Raw genomic sequence first — 19,206 nt, forward strand, 5'->3', positions numbered from 1 at the left:
TAATCATTACCACACGGTACTTCCAAAATCAGTGCAGAGTTTTTTCTGCCTTTCAATGTGTGTATCAACAGTACTTCGACTTTCACCTCATAAAGATAAGTACTGACCATCCATTTGATCTCCTTGTAATTTTACAGTTTTCTCAAGTGCATTTTCCTTTTATATACCTCTCTTTGAGACTAATCTGTGTTTGGCGTAGTGTGGAATTCAGAAATGCCAGTCATATGAAAGCCCCCTCTCTCTTTTTCTCTCATTAAAAATGACTGGAAAAGTAATTGGATAATTTCATATTGGGTAGAAATCACAATGAAATCTACATCTGTACAAGTATATATCAATTTTAAGTGTGTGGTAGAAATTATTTTTAATGTTACCATGCGCATGAGATGATGAGCAGACTTGACTCCTACACTAAGGTTTGTGGTTGTTGCACCATATTGGGCTGAAAGATAGGAAGGGTTAGAGAAATTGTTAAATGGTCTGGATACCATCTTAGCTAAGAATATGAGTCAGATAAACAAGTACTAGGCAAAAGTGATGAAGAGCTGTGAAACAAAAAACTTCGGCAAGGCAGTAGTAAAAATAATTGTAGTCTTGCATCAAGAATGGATGAAGCAAGGGAGATATCATAAGTAGATTGGTGCATATGAAGAAAGATTTCCTTTGTGAAAGGGAATTACTGTTGCCAAATATGTATATGGAACTGTCTGGAGCATGACATTATATGGAAATGTAGGGATGACCGTGACAAAACTGGGGAAGAAGGAATTGTAAGCATTGGAAATGTGCTACTATAGAAGAATATTAAAAATTTAGTTAACAGAAATGAGAGAGAATAGATGAGGAAAGAAGTCAACAAAACAACTTTAGCAGGAAAAGGGGCAGATTAATGAGCAGGGTGTATACAATCCGGGACAACCGGGAGATCCGGGAAAAACCCGGGAATTTTTTCATCCGGGAGAAAACCGGGAAAAACCCGGGAATATTTTAGAATTCCGGGAATTTTCATTGTATTTAGTTAAATTTTTGTAATTTTGACTGGTAAGAACCGATACTCTAACAAAGAATATTACTGTATCCCGCTACTGCAGAATAATACTTCAGCAATAAAACATGAACGAGTGAAAAAACGAAAATAAAAACTTAAACTGCAAAGTAAATGCGCCATATACATCAACAAAACAAAGTGCTCATACAAGGGTCTGCCAACAGCAAAATTTGTCAAAGGCTTTAGGAAGAATATGCAATGATTGATAACAACAAATTGCCTCCGATGAGCGTTACGTCACTTTTTACATTAGATTCGTTTTAGCAGTTACAAGCGGAATCATGCGCATGCGCAGTTGAGTAGTACCTTCTCCCGCTTCTGGCTACAGAAATGTGGCTGTTGGCTGTGTAAGCAGCCGCAGGTTCGAATGTCTTGTTTCTTTTATGACCTAATGTAAGATCTTTTAATGTTTTGTACGTACGAACATACGGCTCCCTACCACATCGTAGCTGCGCAAGCGCGGTGACGCCTGTCATCTGGCGCTCTCTGGCAACTGCAGAAACGAATCTATTTCTAACAGGTCGCGGGAAAATATTCTGAATGGTGGTTTGAAAAGCGTTACTATCAAAGAAAATTTCCTTTTACGCAAATTGAACTACGTACGAGAATGTTCGATGAATTTCTTAAATCAAAGAGCGTTTGACTCTCATTTAAAAATAAACTCTTTGATGACGAGCCATTTAGATGAATTTCGAGCCCAGAAGAACAGACATTTATATCGTTATTAAAAATTTTAATGGCACATTTCTGTGATATATCTTAAATTGTAATACGCACATAAAAGACCAACATTATACGTGAAAGCTTAGCTTCTCTTCCAGCGTATTAATCTTATAGACCAATATTATAAGTGAAAGCCTCACTTTTCTTGTAGCAACACTATGTATATTAATTTAAAACATTAACTTTTTCTGTTTGTGTGTTCGCGCTACTTAACAATGATGTTGCTATTGGCTCATTTCATCACGTGTCATAAGCTCTGAATACCTGGTATCATCCGCTGGTGAAAATCACGTGACATGAGCTATGACTGGCTTACAAAAGCGCACTTCAATGCTTCGGAAAGTAACATGCGCTTTTTGGTGGAATTCGAATTTATACTTTCGTAATACGAAAATATGCAGCGTACATGTTAATGCACATCAAAGATCTTTCCAACACGTTTTTTTCCCCCTGTGTTTTGTTTTCCAAAGCGCCGGGAAATTGTACGCGCGTGTATAAAACCATAACCATTCAAAGGATGGATAATTTATACAGTTCCGAGAGAAAATGTACTGTCAGTTAACAGGGAAAAACTATGTTTTCACCCGGGAGAAAATGTATTTTTAACCAGGAAATCCGGGAAAAATCCGGGAATTTTTTATCTTTGTCCGCGTATACACCCTGATGAGATTCTGCTGTAGCATCCAGGAATTGTATAATCTACACTGGTGAGCGGAAATATTATGACCAGCAGCTTGATAGTGTCTTGGTCCACCTTTGGAATGCAATAAAGCAGCAATTCTGCATGGCATGTATTTCGGAAGGCCTTGGTAGATTTCTGGAGGCATGTGGCACCAGCTACCCACAGATCACACAAGTCCCTTTAATTATGAACGAGTGGCTGGTGGGCAGAAAGTTGGCTCCTGATAACATCCCATGATTCTGGCCGTATGACAGGAACAGTTATCATGCTGGAAAATGCCATCACCATTAACGAAGACATCAAGCATGGGGGTAAGCAGGTGGCCCACAATAGTGTTCATATAGTCCATGGCTGTCACAGTGCCCTTGATGCCTGCCACAGGTCCCCTGGAAGCTTAGGTAGATATCCCCCATTGCAATAATACTTCTGTCAGCCTGATTCCATGATGCAGTGCATGTTTCGAGCAGCGATTCACCTGAATGAAGGTGTATCCAAATGCGGCTATCAACCTTGCATAACAAGAAATGAGGTTCACTTGATCAGGTGACATGTATTCGTATACCTGTGGTCCAATCTCAATGACCCCGTCCGCTGCAATTGCAATTGGTGATATTGTTGGATCAACAAGGGAACATCTAGGGGTCGTTTGCTGATTAGCTCCATGTGCAACAAGATGTGCCAAATGGTGTGCTCTGAAACACTGCTGCCTGTGCCCATACTGTATTCTGTCATCAGACCTGCCACATGTCACCACCTATCCTGTGTTACAGAGAAGGTGAGCATCTGATTTTTGCTTTGGGTGATGAGCTATGTACATTTCACCTACTTGTGGTTTCACTTTCCTTCAAGCAAGAGAAGAATTACTTATCACAGTATCAGTGATTATGTGTATCTGAGGTGAAAATTCATCATTTAAACCAAGATATGGACAAGAGCCTAGATATCTTGCTTTTTGTGAGCAGTTACCCACCATTGATCTATCCAAGTATGGTGCCGGGCCCGATCTAAATTCTCCTTGTCAATCAGTGTTCCCTTGTACATTCCAAACACTTGTATACCTACTGATCATCGACCACGACCTTACATCCCGGAAGGTTTACCAGAAGATATATCATCATCATTATTTATAACAGGTATTTGTGTAAATTATTATGTAATTGGAGTCTCATGAAAGAAAATGTTGTTTGTGACAAATATGTTACAATGAAATAGATAATATTGCTTGAAATTCCTGAGTTGGATGTGTGTTAATGTAACATAATGGAGACTTAAAGAAAAAGAAATAAAATTAAGGCTAGAGAATGCTTTCACTATCAGGAAAAAACTAATGGTGGTGTAATTACCAGTGACACTTGAGACACCAGCATATAACAGGAGTAGCGCAACATTTCATTTGTGGGTAATACAGTGGGGACATGTTCCGGGTTATGACTGTCTTGGTTCTTACATATACAGCTACATTTTCTGGCATTTAATAATAGTGGTAATAATTTTCTTCAACATAAAATCATCTCATATCATCCATAAAAAAATAATTTTTCAGGCCATAGTATTCTCCTGAGTTCATAAAATAACAACATGGAAGCTTTTGGCTTTACAGTAAATTATGTAGAAATGCTAAATTAATATAGTTCTGAGATTAAAATACATTTTGTATTTGCTAATATAGGATACTTTTAATCATGTTTACTAGTTTTTGTGATATTTTTGATCATGTTTACTATTTTTCTGATATTCCAATCATATTAAATTCATTGCAGGTAAATAAATTTCATACTTCATAATATGAAACTGAATTGTTTCAACAGAAAAGAAAAGAGGCTGTTCATTTGTGAATTTAGTACTTGTTTATAGGTTCTATGAATATAATAATTTATTTTGCATGAAGGCATAGAGCCCTTCTAGTGAATGACATGAAATTTTAGTCAAAATTTGTGTAAGCTTGGCCTTTAATTAGGTAGTAGAAAGGGCTGTGACACATGTTAGGAAAGGAATGTTTGTTTTTGTGAACAATTTATGGTTTTGTCTTGAGTAATAATTTATAATTTCAATTTTAGGAGAACATAGTAAAACTTCAGATCCTGAATCTGGCTGTCAAGCTGTACCTCACTAATCCAAAACAGACTCGGCTGTTATTACAATACGTTCTGAGCTTAGCGAGGTACGACCAAAACTATGACATCAGGGATCGTGCAAGATTCTTGCGTCAGCTGGTTTTTCCTGGCAACGGAACGGAGCAGACGCGCTTATCAAAGCACGCTAAGAAAATATTTCTTGCAACTAAACCTGCTCCTGTTCTTGAATCTCGTTTCAAAGGTGAGTGTTGTCAGAAGATTCATAAGAACTGTACATTGAATTTCCAAAATACAGATAGGAAATTTATGTCATTGAAGACGATTCAGATTAGTAAACATTTATCTTATTCCTGAAGAATCAAGTCACCCAAGATCACTAGCAATTACACTCCTGCAAATGGAAATAAGAACACATTGACACCGGTGTGTCAGACCCACCATACTTACTCCGGACACTGCGAGAGGGCTGTACAAGCAATGATCACACGCGCGGTGTTGGCCTTCGAATGGCGCTAGCTGCGCAGCATTTGTACACTGCCGCCGTCAGTGTCAGCCAGTTTGCCGTGGCATACGGAGCTCCATCGCAGTCTTTAACACTGGTAGCATGCCACGACAGCATGGACGTGAACCGTATGTGCAGTTGACGGACTTTGAGCGAGGGCGTATAGTGGGCATGCGGGAGGCCGGGTGGACGTACCGCCGAATTGCTCAACACGTGGGGCGTGAGGTCTCCACAGTACATCGATGTTGTTGCCAGAGGTCGGCGGAAGGTGCACGTGCCCGTCGACCTGGAACCGGACCGCAGCGACGCACGGATGCACGCCAAGACCGTAGGATCCTACGCAGTGCCGTAGGGGACCGCACCGCTACTTCCCAGCAAATTAGGGACACTGTTGCTCCTGGGGTATCGGCGAGGACCATTCGCAACCGTCTCCATGAAGCTGGGCTACGGTCCCGCACACCTTTAGGCCGTCTTCCGCTCACGCCCCAACATCGTGCAGCCCGCCTCCAGTGGTGTCGCGACAGGCATGAATGGAGGGATGAATGGAGACGTGTCGTCTTCAGCGATGAGAGTCGCTTCTGCCTTGGTGCCAATGATGGTCATATGCGTGTTTGGCGCCGTGCAGGTGAGCGCCACAATCAGGACTGCATACGACCGAGGCACACAGGGCCAATACCCGGCATCATGGTGTGGGGAGCGATCTCCTACACTGGCCGTACACCACTGGTGATCGTCGAGGGGACACTGAATAGTGCACGGTACATCCAAACCGTCATCGAACCCATCGTTCTACCATTCCTAGACCGGCAAGGGAACTTGCTGTTCCAACAGGACAATGCACGTCCGCATGTATCCCGTGCCACCCAACGTGCTCTAGAAGGTGTAAGTCAACTACCCTGGCCAGCAAGATCTCCGGATCTGTCCCCCATTGAGCATGTTTGGGACTGGATGAAGCGTCGTCTCACGCGGTCTGCACGTCCAGCACGAACGCTGGTCCAACTGAGGCGCCAGGTGGAAATGGCATGGCAAGCCATTCCACAGGACTACATCCAACATCTCTACGATCGTCTCCATGGGAGAACAGCAGCCTGCATTGCTGCGAAAGGTGGATATACACTGTACTAGTGCCGACATTGTGCATGCTCTGTTGCCTGTGTCTATATGCCTGTGGTTCTGTCAGTGTGATCATGTGATGTATCTGACCCCAGGAATGTGTCAATAAAGTTTCCCCTTCCTGGGACAATGAATTCACGGTGTTCTTATTTCAATTTCCAGGAGTGTATATGTTTGGATGTAGCTGTATTGCGTTGATGTACTGGTGGATACTGTGTGGTATGACTCCTGTAGTTGACAGTATAGTTGGTACAATGTCAACTTTATCCTGATGCTACATGTCCTTGACTTCCTCAGCCAGTTGGATGTATTTTTCAATTTTTTCTCCTGTTTTCTTCTGTATATTTGTTGTATTGGGTATGGATATTTCGATTAGTTGTGTTGATTTCTTCTTTTTATTGGTGAGTATGATGTCAGGTTTGTTATGTGTTGTTGTTTTATCTGTTATAATGGTTCTGTTCCAGTATAATTTGTATTCATCATTCTCAGTACATTTTGTGGTGCATACTTGTATGTGGGAATGTGTTGTTTTATTAGTTTATGTTGTATGGCAAGCTGTTGATGTATTATTTTTGCTACATTGTCATGTCTTCTGGGATATTCTGTATTTGCTAGTATTGTACATCCGCTTGTGATGCGGTCTACTGTTTCTATTTGTTGTTTGCAAAGTCTGCATTTACCTGTTGTGGTATTGGGATCTTTAATAATATGCTTGTTGTAATATCTGGTGTTTATTGTTTGATCCTGTACTGCAATCATGAATCCTTCCATCTCACTGCATATATTGCCTTTTCTTAGCCATGTGTTGGATGCGTCTTGATTGATGTGTGGCTGTGTTAGGTGATACGGGTGCTTACCATGTAGTGTTTTCTTTTTCCAATTTACTTTCTTCATATCTGTTGATGTTATGTGATTTAAAGGGTTGTAGAAGTGGTTATGAAATTGCAATGGTGTAGCCGATGTATTTATATGAGTGATTGCTTTGTGTATTTTGCTAGTTTCTGCTCGTTCTAGAAAGAATTTTCTTAAATTGTCTACCTGTCCATGATGTAGGTTTTTTATGTCGATAAATCCCCTTCCTCCTTCCTTTCTGCTTAATGTGAATCTTTCTGTTGGTGAATGTATGTGATGTATTCTATATTTGTGGCATTGTGATCGTGTAAGTGTATTGAGTGCTTCTAGGTTTATGTTACTCCATTTCACTACTCCAAATGAGTAGGTCAATAATGGTATAGCATAAGTATTTATAGCTTTTGTCTTGTTTCTTGCTGTAAATTCTGTTTTCAGTATTTTTGTTAGTCTTTGTCTATGTTTTTCTTTTAGTTCTTCTTTAATATTTGTATTATCTACTCCTATTTTTTCTGTATCCTAGATACTTATAGGCATCTGTTTTCTCCATCGCCTCTATGCAGTCACTGTGGTTATCCAATATGTAATCTTCTTGTTTAGTGTGTTTTCCCTTGACTATGCTATTTTTCTTACATTTGTCTGTTCCAAAAACCATATTTATATCATTGCTGAATACTTCTGTTATCTTTAGTAATTGGTTGAGTTGTTGATATGTTGCTGCCAGTAGTTTTAGATCATCCATGTATAGCAAATGTGTGATTTTGTGTGGGTATGTTCCAGTAATATTATATCCATAATTTATGATATGAATATAATAGAAGGAAACATTCCATGTGGGGAAAAAATATATCTAAAAACAAAGATGGTTTGACTTACCAAACGAAAGCGCTGGCACGTAGATACACACACAAACAAACACAAACATACACACAAAATTCTAGCTTTCGCAACCAACGGTTGCCTCATCAGGAAAGAGGGAAGGAGAGGGAAAGACGAAAGGATTTGGGTTTTAAGGGAGAGGGTAAGGAGTCATTCCAATCCCGGGAGCGGAAAGACCTTAGGGGGAAAAAAGGACGGGTATACACTCGCGCGCACACACACACACATATCCATCCACACATATACAGGCACAAGCAGACATACCATGTGTGGATGGATATGTGTGTGTGTGCGAGTGTATACCCGTCCTTTTTTGCCCCTAAGGTAAGTCTTTCCGCTCCCGGGATTGGAATGACTCCTTACCCTCTCCCTTAAAACCCAAATCCTTTCGTCTTTCCCTCTCCTTCCCTCTTTCCTGACGAGGCAACCGTTGGTTGCGAAAGCTAGAATTTTGTGTGTATGTTTGTGTTTGTTTGTGTATCTATCGACGTGCCAGCGCTTTTGTTTGGTAAGTCTCATCATCTTTGTTTTTAGATATATATCCATAATTTGTATTATTTAGCATGTTGGATAGTGGGTTCAGAGCAAGGCAGAACCAGAAAGGACTTGATGAGTCTCCTTGGTATATTCCATGCTTAATCAGTATTGGCTGTGATGTGATATTATCTGAATTTGTTTGGATATTAAGTGTGGTTTTCGAATTTTTCATTACTATGTTTAGGAACTGTATTAATTTAGGATCTACTTTGTATATTTCCAGTATCTGTAGTAACCATGAGTGGGGTACGCTATCAAAAGCTTTTTGGTAGTCAATGTATGCGTAGTGCAGCGACCTTTGTTTGGTTTTAGCTTGATATGTCACCTCTGTATCTATTATCAGTTGCTCTTTACATCCTCATGCTCCTTTGCAGCAGCCTTTTTGTTCTTCATTTATAATTTTGTTCTGTGTTATATGTGCCATTAATTTCTGTGTAATGACTGAAGTTAATATTTTGTAGATTGTTGGTAGGCATGTTATGGGGCGATATTTTGCTGGGTTTGCTGTGTCTGCTTGATCTTTAGGTTTCAGGTAAGTTATTCCTTGTGTAAGTGTGTCAGGGACTGTGTATGGGTCTGCAATGTAACTGTTAAATAATTTAGTGAGATGTGAATGTGTTGAGGTGAACTTCTTTAGCCAGAAATTTGCTATTTTATCTTTTCCAGGGGCTTTCCAACTGTGTGTAGAATTAATTGCTCGGCTGACTTCATGTTGCAAAATTATCACTTCAGGCATTTGTGGTATCATCTTGTATGAGTCTGTTTCTGCTTGTATCCACCGTGAATGTCTGTTATGTTGTACCGGGTTTGACCATATGTTGCTCCAGAAGTGTTCCATGTCTGTTATGTTTGGTGAATTGTCTATTTTAATGTGTGTGTTATCTATTGTCTGGTAAAATCTCTTTTGGTTTGTGTTGAATGTTTGGTTTTGTTTCCTTCTATTTTCACTTTTTTTGTATCTTCTAAGTTGTTTGGCCAATGCCTGTAATTTCTGCTTCTTTTCATCTAATTGCTCTATTGCTTCTTGTTGTGAGATTTTACCTAACCTTTTTCATTTTTTGTCTGATATATCATTTCTTATAAATTGTGTTAGCTGTCCAATGTCTCTTCTCAGTTTTTCTATTCTGATCTGTAGCCTGTGTTGCCATGCTGGTTTTGTGGGTTTCTTCTGTGTGTTGGTTGGTTCTGATCTCTGCCTAGTGTGTATGTTTAGTGTAGTGAGTGCTCCTACATAAACCAGTAGTTGTAATTCTTCCATAGTTGTATTTTCATTTGTTTTGTTGTGTATGATTGTGTTGATAGTTGTTGTTGTTGTTTCGACTTGTGGGTTATTTGGTGGTCTATGCAGGAATGGTCTAGTGTCTGTATTTGTGTCTTAGTATTCTATATATGTCAACTGAAATTTTTCTTCTATATCTAACATGTGTGTCACTTCATGTTCTATTTGTGCTTGTTCTGGTGGCTGTCTTAAGATTTCGTTTTCCTCTGATTGTTTAATTGACGTGTGTTGTTCTTTGTTTGTTTGCTCTGGGATGTTTGAGGCCATTACTGTATTTTCTTCTTCTTCTTCTTCTTCTTCTTCTTCTTCTTCTTCTTCTTCTGATTGCACATTATTTTGTTCCAGTATTTGTTGTACGTGTTGTTTGATGTTTTCTAATTCTGACTGGGGTATCCTGTAATTTTTGATTATTACATGATTCTGATCAGCAAATCGTTGTTCTGTTAAGAATTTTAATTCTGGGTATCTGGTAATAAATGTTGTGTATAATTGTGATCTGTAACCAGTTGTGTTGGTTCCTATGTTTGTTGCTTGGTAATAACAGAACATGAGGTGTCGGTTAACTTCATCTGACCATCTCATCCTCTGTCTTTGTTTTCCTTCTAGAGTGGTTGCAGGAAGCATATCCTGCAAAACACCTCAATTTTGGATTTAAATCATTTGCCGTGTGGCTAGCAGTGTCGTTACCATTGTGGACGGGCATAGGGTTCAAGCGTTGTCCCCGACCATGACAGCGCTTGTCCGAGGCTTCATTAGTTCTTTCCTCAACCAACTAATCACACTAAAAAGGGGGTTAGCCCTATAAGTGGTTTGTTCTTTTCGTCGCCTTTTACGACTGGCAGAACATACCGGAGGCCTATTCTTTTCCTGGGCCTCCACGGGGATTATTATTATTATTATCATTATTATTCTGACGGGTTTCAACACATCTATGCTGTTATCATCAGATCTTGTCACAATACTGGATGTTACATAGTGATGGTGCGTCAAATAAAATGTGGCAGGGAATATCAGCATGCCACAAATAGAGTAATACCCAATTAAAACATACAACATGTTGTGCTGATGTACAAACATACACTAATTGCTTGATGCCACAATGATGTCGAGTGAGTAGTATATGCTGGGACATTTGCACATGTTGTATGTTTTGATTGTGTGCTACTTATTTGTGACATGCTGATGCTCCCTGTCACATGATGTTTGATACAGTGTCACTTTGTGACTTTCAGTACAATCATGCACAACTAATAATCTTACAAGATCTGATGATGACAACATAGATCTGTCAAAACTGGTCTTACTAATAAAAAGAATTGCTAGTGGTGTTGGCTAACATGATTCTTCAAGAATAATATCACTTTCATATCACCCCCAAATTGACGCAATGTCACACATACACTGATTAGCCATAACATGTGACCACTGAGCTACTTTTGATATAAACCAGTCCAGGCAATAACAGCGTCACCTGGAATTTGATCAAGGTGAAAACACATCCAGACATTGTGGGGTTGGGCAACCACCCCTCATTACAGATTTTGGACATCGTAGGCTGGGCAGACTGGTAAAAGCAGGACAGGTGGCGAACTGTGGCAGACCTAACATCAGTCTTTTAAGCTGGACAGATTACAAATGTGTCCAGAAACACAGTGGAAAAACACTCCTAATGGTGGGCCTCCGCAGCCAGTGACTGACGCATGTGCAAATACTAACACCACAACATCGGCAACTACAACTGAAATGGGCACGTGACCATCGGCACTGGACGTAGGCACAGTGGCACAGCATTACGTGGTCTGATGAATCCCGATACGTTCTTCATCATGCTGATGGAAGCACATGAATCTGTTGTCTTCCAGGGGAACGGCTCCATGACACCTGTACTGTGGGACAGAGACAAGCTGGTGGCACACACACACACACACACACACACACACACACACACACACAAGCACTGTCTCCAGCTGTCAGCTGCTCTTTTAAATATATGGCGCTCAGGTCTTCCGCCAAATTGTGTTGTAAATCCCACATTATTTCTTTGATATAGCTACTTGACATTGTCAGGCACTGCTGTGAAGTAGCAGCTGCCAATGTGCTCCCTATGACTGTCTTCTTATTGTGGCTTTGTTAGAAAGTTGTGTGTCTGTGATCAGATTGCTTCCAGATTGTTGATTTGTAGTTTGTCCAGACCCGCTGTTGGGAGCTGAGCTGTGGCCTTCCATGCACGTGCCAGGTCACCAGTGCTGCTGAAAAGCATGGTGGACAGCCAAAACTAAATTGGTAGCTAAGTGTATCTTCCAATATGTTGCAGTGTGTCATAGGAAATTCCCTATATGCTACCATTAAATTCTCTTCAAAGCTCTCTAGGCTGCTGTTCTCTCAAATTATCATGAACAAAATCAAGGATTCGAGGCACACTGATGTAATCCAAGTATTCCTTGACCTTTCGAACTGAATACCACATTCAAATTTATTAACATCGATTTCAGAACAAGTGCTTACAGGATTGGTATAGGCAGACTGTCCTGCAGCCCATTTTTTCCTCAAAAACAATTATGAGAATGATGCCTAAAAGGCGTTGTGGATGTGTAGATAGGTACGTCTTCCTTCCACCTTTACCCTATTGCCACACGGTACACATGTATTTCACCGCGCATCATTACCCAGGGTGGTGTTATTCTCCTGTGGACTACCAAATTTGTGTGTGGGCCACTTCATAGTTCACGCATGAAGTTTGTGCTTGATTTGGCCACTAGAGGCCACCTGATCTGCTTGTATGACAATAGTTGGGTGTGCAGCCTGCTAGCTGCACCCTCCGTTAGAACAAATGACCATACAGGCCAGAGTGCGAGGTTCCGCCAGCCACTTGTGTGTTATCTGTTGTATGTACTTTGTCTCTCATGCTGATTACAGTATTCAACTCCCCTTATTCCATTTCAGCCATTGGTCCTTTGAGTTAATTTCCATGGAGGCAATGCTTAAATCTCTTCTCGTGTAATAGCAGGCAATGGCAGTTACTATTTACAGCTTAACAACTATGTTGGCACAACATGCAGGACTGCCAGCAACATACCCACCACCGTTCCCTGCGTAGAATGATGCAGAATAAGACTGGGGTGTTTACAAAAAATGCCTGCGATGACATTTCCAGACCTAAACATATGCAAGACCCTCTTTGTTGTGGATCTCACCTCGTGTGTATCAGTTTTTGTGTCAGTTGTTGTCAGCTTGCCCCTTCAAGACTTTCCTTTGATCAGACGTCAGAGTTACTTTCTACCTGTCGCTGCAAAGGTACTCATGTTATGGCTGCTCATGTTGAGTTTTACCACTGCCAAAAGCAGCCAAAACACCGTACAGGGCGGGGCACTAGAACTGCATGGACTTAGTCATTGTTGTAATTTTGTGACAAATGTTCATGAGGAATCCTATGCAGATCACATGGTTAAAGATACAGTCATGCGTCTTGTTCCTGATAGGAAAGTTTGAGAGTGAGTTCTACAGTGTGAAAATTGTATGCTTATGGAAGTATTAAACATAGCTTAGTCATTTGAAGTTTCACAGACTGCAAGCAGCCAGATAGAAGCCTGGTCCGAAATTTCAGGGATCAGTTCCTCTCATCCTGCCCGGCCATCAATCAGTTCCCAAGGGAGTGGAGAAGCTGTTGCAGCAGATCAACAGACATTTCAGCATCATATAGGCAGTCGTCATTCATGATAACAACAGTCTGTGACACAACAGCAACAGCCTTGTGCTCTGCTGCCATCGTGTCCATACTGTTTTATTGAACACGAGTGGATCGTGTGCCCCAATAGCTGGGCAACTTGTAATAGGTGCCATAAAAAGGGACACATTGCTTCTGTGTGTAACTCTCATCTGAACCTGAGAGACGATAAAATGAACATGGATGTGAACAGTGTGTCAACAGTGATAGTGTCTCCAAGCAAGTTATACATTGAAGTGAGTGTGTTTAACAAACATTGGGAATGCAGGTGGACATGTGTGCAGCAGCAATATTAGTGAATTCTCAACTTTATGAATGTGGATTCTCTCCCTCTGGTTTCAGTGTCACAGAGGGTGGTGAGTTATAACAAACAACAGATTACCATTCTTGAACAGTTCTGCACTTCTAACTTACAAGGCTGGGTTTTGTTCATTGAAATTCCTAGTTGTGGACAATGCTTGCACTGAATATCTGTTTGGTTTTCATGCTTTTAAACTATTTTGGTTCTCCATTGTTGACAAAGTGCATTTGGTTTCAGATCAAGTTCCATATCAACAGTTACATGCTCTGTCCCAAATTTTCCTCTGTATTTTCTCCAGGACTGGGTTGTGCAACAGAATTTCTGGCTCATATTATGATGAAACAGTCTGCTCGCCTCCATTTTTTCTGGGCCTGCCCAGCACCAGTAAGTTGTCAGGGTCAAGTAAAAGCAGAATTAGATTGTCTTCAATCTCTTGATGTTATTTGACATATTTCTTCCCATGAATGGTCAGTGCCATTGCTGACAGTAAAAAAATCTACATGTAAATAATGCCTTTGTGGTGGTTTTAAAAAATCAGTTAATGTACTGTCAATAATTTATACATTTCCCTTATCACGCCCTGATGAGTTGTTAGCAGAATTATTAGGGGTCATTAGTTTTCAAAGATTGACTTAGCAGATGCATGTTTATTGCTGCCACTAGTTATCAATACATTATTTGGGCTTTATCAGTACCAGTGTTTGCCTTTCAGTGTGACAAGTGCACCAGCTATTTTTCAGTGCCTTTTAAAGCAACTTATTGCCTCTGTTTCCAGACTGCATCAACTGTTTAGATGACATCATAGTGTCTGGTGCCTCTACAGAGGAACAATTGCAGAACCTTCATGCTCTATTTTCTGTTTTACAGTCTGCAGGGTTAAAGTGCAATCTGGGCAAGATACAGTTTTTTTAACCATTTATTATTTATTTGGGTTTTGAAGTGTCACATGCTGGGATTAAACCATTGCACCAGCATATTGATGCCATTGCTGCATTGCCACATCCCACACCTTTCGAGGAATTACAAGATTTTTTAGGCAACATTGCATACTACCACAAATTCGTACTGGATGCTGCTACTGTGCCACAACCACTCCATGCGTTATTACGTAAAAAAAGTTCGTTCCCAATGGCCCCCAGCTTGTGACGGGGCAATCAAGTTATTGAAATCTAAGCTGCAGTTGGTCCCTTGTTTGGTTAATTTTGAGCTATGCCAGCAATTTGTGTTAGCCTTAACGCATCTTAGTTAACCTTTGCCCCATACTTGCTCATAAGTATGCATACGAATCAGAGTGCTCTATTGAATATGCCTCTCAAACTTTAAATTCAGTGCTTCAGTGTTATTCTCAGATAGAGAAAGAACCTCTAGCAATTGTGTATTCTCAAAAAAGGTCCACATTTCTCTATATTGGTCCATGTTTCACCGGATCACAACCACAAACCACTGATGTCTCATTTTAACCCATTTGGAATCCTTGCCAGACAAAGCCACTCATCTCTTACAGCAATGGGCTCTTTCCGTGTCACAATGCAGCTATGAGATACATTTTCAACCTATGGGCCAACATGCAGATCCTGACATCTTATCATGTTTGCCGATTGGTCTGGACCCAGAGTTTGAGGAGGAGGAGTTACTTGGATTTCATGTGGACATGGAAGATCAAAATTTTGTTGATGGTTTTCCTATTACTGGCACTAAAATTGTCACTGCATTTCTCTTGTGCAACACAGCTGGCCGGAAAAACCTGGAGGCTGCACTTCTGATCCTTAAAGGAATTATTTTTCATTCCAAAATCATCTTTCTGTTTGGGACAGAGTTCTGGTGTTAGCTACAGAGGACACCACTCCACAGGCTGAACTTCTGCCCTTCCTCCGGCATGAGGTTTTGCATTTATTACATGTGTACCATTGGGGAGTGTCACATACAAAAACGTTAGCATACAGGTAAGTTTTTTGGCCAGGCATTGATGGGAAAATAATGCAAGTGGTTGTAACTTGCCCACAGTGTGCCACCCTTCAGGCGGCCTCCAAGCACCTTTCGTCATCGTGGCCAGCTCCACAGTGGTCTTGGGAACAAATTCCTGTAGATTTTGTGGAATCTTTTTTTGAATTTCTACTACCTTATTGCTGTTGATACATATTCTAAGTTTCCATATGTGGCACATTGTCAGTCTACTTCTGTGCCGACAGTAATTTCAGCTCTGACAAAAATTTTTGCAATGGAAGGTCTACTATATACATTAGTTATAGAAAATGGCCTACAGTTCATATTGCAAGAATTTGAAGATTGTAAAAATGATACTTATTCTTTGCAGAAGCATTCGGTCAATTCAGAATCAATACCATTTCAGAAACATTTCATCCCTTGGTGTGATAAACCCCGTCTTAAAATGAAATATTACTTGCTTTACCCATGGCAGCACTAAAGAGAGTATGTATATAGGCAACATTTTACTCTTATATACCTACTTTAATGGCATATTTAACATGGCAAATATCGTAAACTGTGCTCAATAGGCATCACATCTAGCAAATGGTCATAATAATGTTACTCAGTTTTCCTAAGTGGATGAAACAAGTAAAAGTTTTTTTACTTTTGCGTACCAGAATATAATTGGAAACAAATATTTCTGTTTTCTGTTTCATAATTTTATATTTCTGATTTACTGTTTTTCTTAGACCTTTCAACAGTATCCAGAATTTTATTGTGCAGCCTCTTTGCATTTTACTTGATGTTCATCTCTCTTGATTTCATTTATTTCAGTAATTCATTGTGCTATATTTCATATCACCATAACTGTTTTCTATACCTTGCAGAGCGCGAGTGTCTTCAGCTAGGATCATTATCACACTATATCAATGCTCGGGCTCACGGGTACCATGATCTACCAGCTCATCCTGATGTAGCACCCCCATCAGAAGTGCGTGACGTTGAGCAGCCACCAGAAACAAATACAGTACGTGCAAAGAAGGTGCATCCTGTTAAGAAGAAATCATTTTACTCGGACACAGAGCCCAGCTCTCAAGATGGTAAGCTGTTGAACATATAAACAAGATACATGTAATGTCAGTTTGATTTTCATTTTCTTCCATATGTTTATGCTTCACCACGTGATGAACCGCCCATATAAATTAAGGTGCAATACGCTGGCTTGGGAGATGGAACTCAGCCAGGCATGTACACTGGATCAACATTCATTAATATGGTACACACCAGTCAGCTAGAATGCATAACCCCCCCCCCCCCCCCCCCCCCCTCTCCGCAGTGTGTCACACTTGTGTAAGTAAATGCCAGGCTTGTCTGTTACAATATTGTGCATGTCAGGATAGTAGCAGGTGGCCATCCAGCGTGTTTTTCCTACACGTAAAATGATAAATGCCAGGATGCGGGGAAAAATGGGTTTTATTCCCAAGAACTGCCACTAAGGACCACTAAGATAATGAAAACTAGCTACGGCCGTGGAGTGAGTCACACGTGGTATGAAAAGAGCATTTCGCCCTCAATAGGCAGGACTGGTGGACACATCAAGAGGGTAAGGGAGCTGGCGGGCAAGAGAGCGAACCCCTGTTGCGGTCGCTACCTCGTCGACCCTCTTGCGTGCCTCACGTGTTGGCACCCAGTCCTCTCACTGGCAGGTTTGTGGCAGAAAGTTGGCATCTCTCGCTCAGCAACCCCGTTGTGGCATCCCTAGCTCAGCATAATAGCATGGGAGTTAGCCACAAGTACTGCGGAGTAGTTTACATAACTGCTCACGCCACTGCCTGAGACTACGTTAAAATAATAGAAGTAGAACACAACAAAAAAAATTTACCATTGTTACCTGTTACCATGTACAATTCCTTTCCCCTTCCTTGAGAGCCGGTTACAGGTCTGTGATTGTTACAGTAATTGACACTAATCACTCTTAACAGCCGTTTCAAAAAAAAAAAAATACGTGGAAAGTGACAGACATTTAGCGTTTTTTATTCAGAAAGGGGTCTTAAAACTAATGGAAGGATGAATTCTCATTTTAAAAAATTGGTCATGAAATATGCAGTACGGGCAGGGGGTACAGAGTTTGTGTTTTTACTTTACAGTGTCATTATCCATTGGTGTCACTTGACTCCTTCATAATTGGAAGTATTTGGTAATATAATGTCTTTTTCCACACACTTTGCAAAGCCGTCAGAGTCGGTGCAGCAGCCGGTAGTCGACTGCATTTGTGGAGCCGAGGCACTGGTGGGCACATTGGTGGAGACCAGATGTGGGCACATAGGTGGAGACCAGATGGGTTGCAGCCGAGCCAAAGTGCATTGTCACTTGAGCGCCATAATACGGACCTGGGGTTGAGATGGTTAGAGGGCCGGCTGGCCGAATGAGGGCGATTGAGTACCAGTGACTGCAGCACTTGCAGGTGGGAATCACATCAATGGAGGCTCAAGTGACTCACAATAAGCAGGGGGTACACTAACAATAAGAAATACATATGAATACAGAACAAGCTTTTAAAAGGTGTAATTGGCAATTATAGAAACCAAGAATCAAACATTGTCATTACAAATAGTATGTACATTTTTACTCCTGGCATCTGAAAACTACTTTACCATAAACTGTTTTTAACAAATTTGCTTGAAACTTGAGTAGATGGTTGTACAAAATTCTGTAGCTTAATTTATTGGGAGAGCCATGCCTGTGAAGTAGTGTGACTCATCTGACGTTATTCACTGTATTCTAAGGATTGATAAGTTTTACAGTGCCGAGGAAAAGTATACTGTCATTTAACACGGAAAAAGTGTATTTTCACCCAGGAGAAAGTGTATTTTCAACCGGGAAACCGGGAAAAATCCAGGAATTTTTTTTCCTGGTCCACGTATACACCCTGGTTGGTAATGTACCTGGTTAATTAATTAGGACACTACTGATGCCCTGCAGCAAGAGCTGAGAAAGTGAGATGGAGCACTGCAACAGGAAAGGAGTGGTACGTCGGTATAATGTGGCTGGAAAAGAATATGATAGTCTTGGTACTGTTGGAGGGCCTAGCTCCGATTAATCCGGCTAGCTCCTTCTCGATAGAAGAAAGAAATTCAGAATACAGCTGACAACACAGTAATAGGATAAGTAATGAAAGCAGGAGGGTCAAAAAATTAACTGCAGCAGTATATGCTTATGGGCACCCACTGGCAATTCCAGCAGAACGGACGCACATGCAGCGTGCCCCGTCAGTACCATAGAAATAAACAAGTGTCTAGTCTCATGTCAGTCGCTAGATTACGTGTTTTGGCAGTTCCGTTTGCCTATGGGCATAGTAGTGTGGCCACTAAGTAGGCTCTTCACATGATGTTATGCCGTATTTTGGCATACACGATAGAGGCTTTTGACGTCACCATTAATTGTGAATATATGCTTGTGTAGGTAACTACTAACAATTTCATTGCCTAAGCTTCTTGTATCTCCCGTTCTACTGGGGATTGCTACTGTACATAAATTGTTGAAGCAGCATGCATCATGGTGCTCA

The 19,206-nt window shown here is 40.8% G+C and overlaps 1 protein-coding gene across 1 annotated transcript in view; it reads left to right on the top strand.

Moving 5' to 3' along the window:
• LOC126094737 (AP-3 complex subunit beta-2) overlaps positions 1 to 19,206 on the top strand; it is a 200,673-nt gene that overhangs the window by 99,467 nt on the left and 82,000 nt on the right. The window contains 2 exon segments of the mRNA XM_049909286.1: positions 4,511 to 4,769; positions 16,529 to 16,741. Of these exon segments, the coding sequence (XP_049765243.1) occupies positions 4,511 to 4,769; positions 16,529 to 16,741 (472 nt within the window).

This window comes from Schistocerca cancellata, chromosome 8 (assembly GCF_023864275.1).
Source record: "Schistocerca cancellata isolate TAMUIC-IGC-003103 chromosome 8, iqSchCanc2.1, whole genome shotgun sequence".
Classification (NCBI taxonomy): Eukaryota; Metazoa; Arthropoda; class Insecta; order Orthoptera; family Acrididae; genus Schistocerca; species Schistocerca cancellata.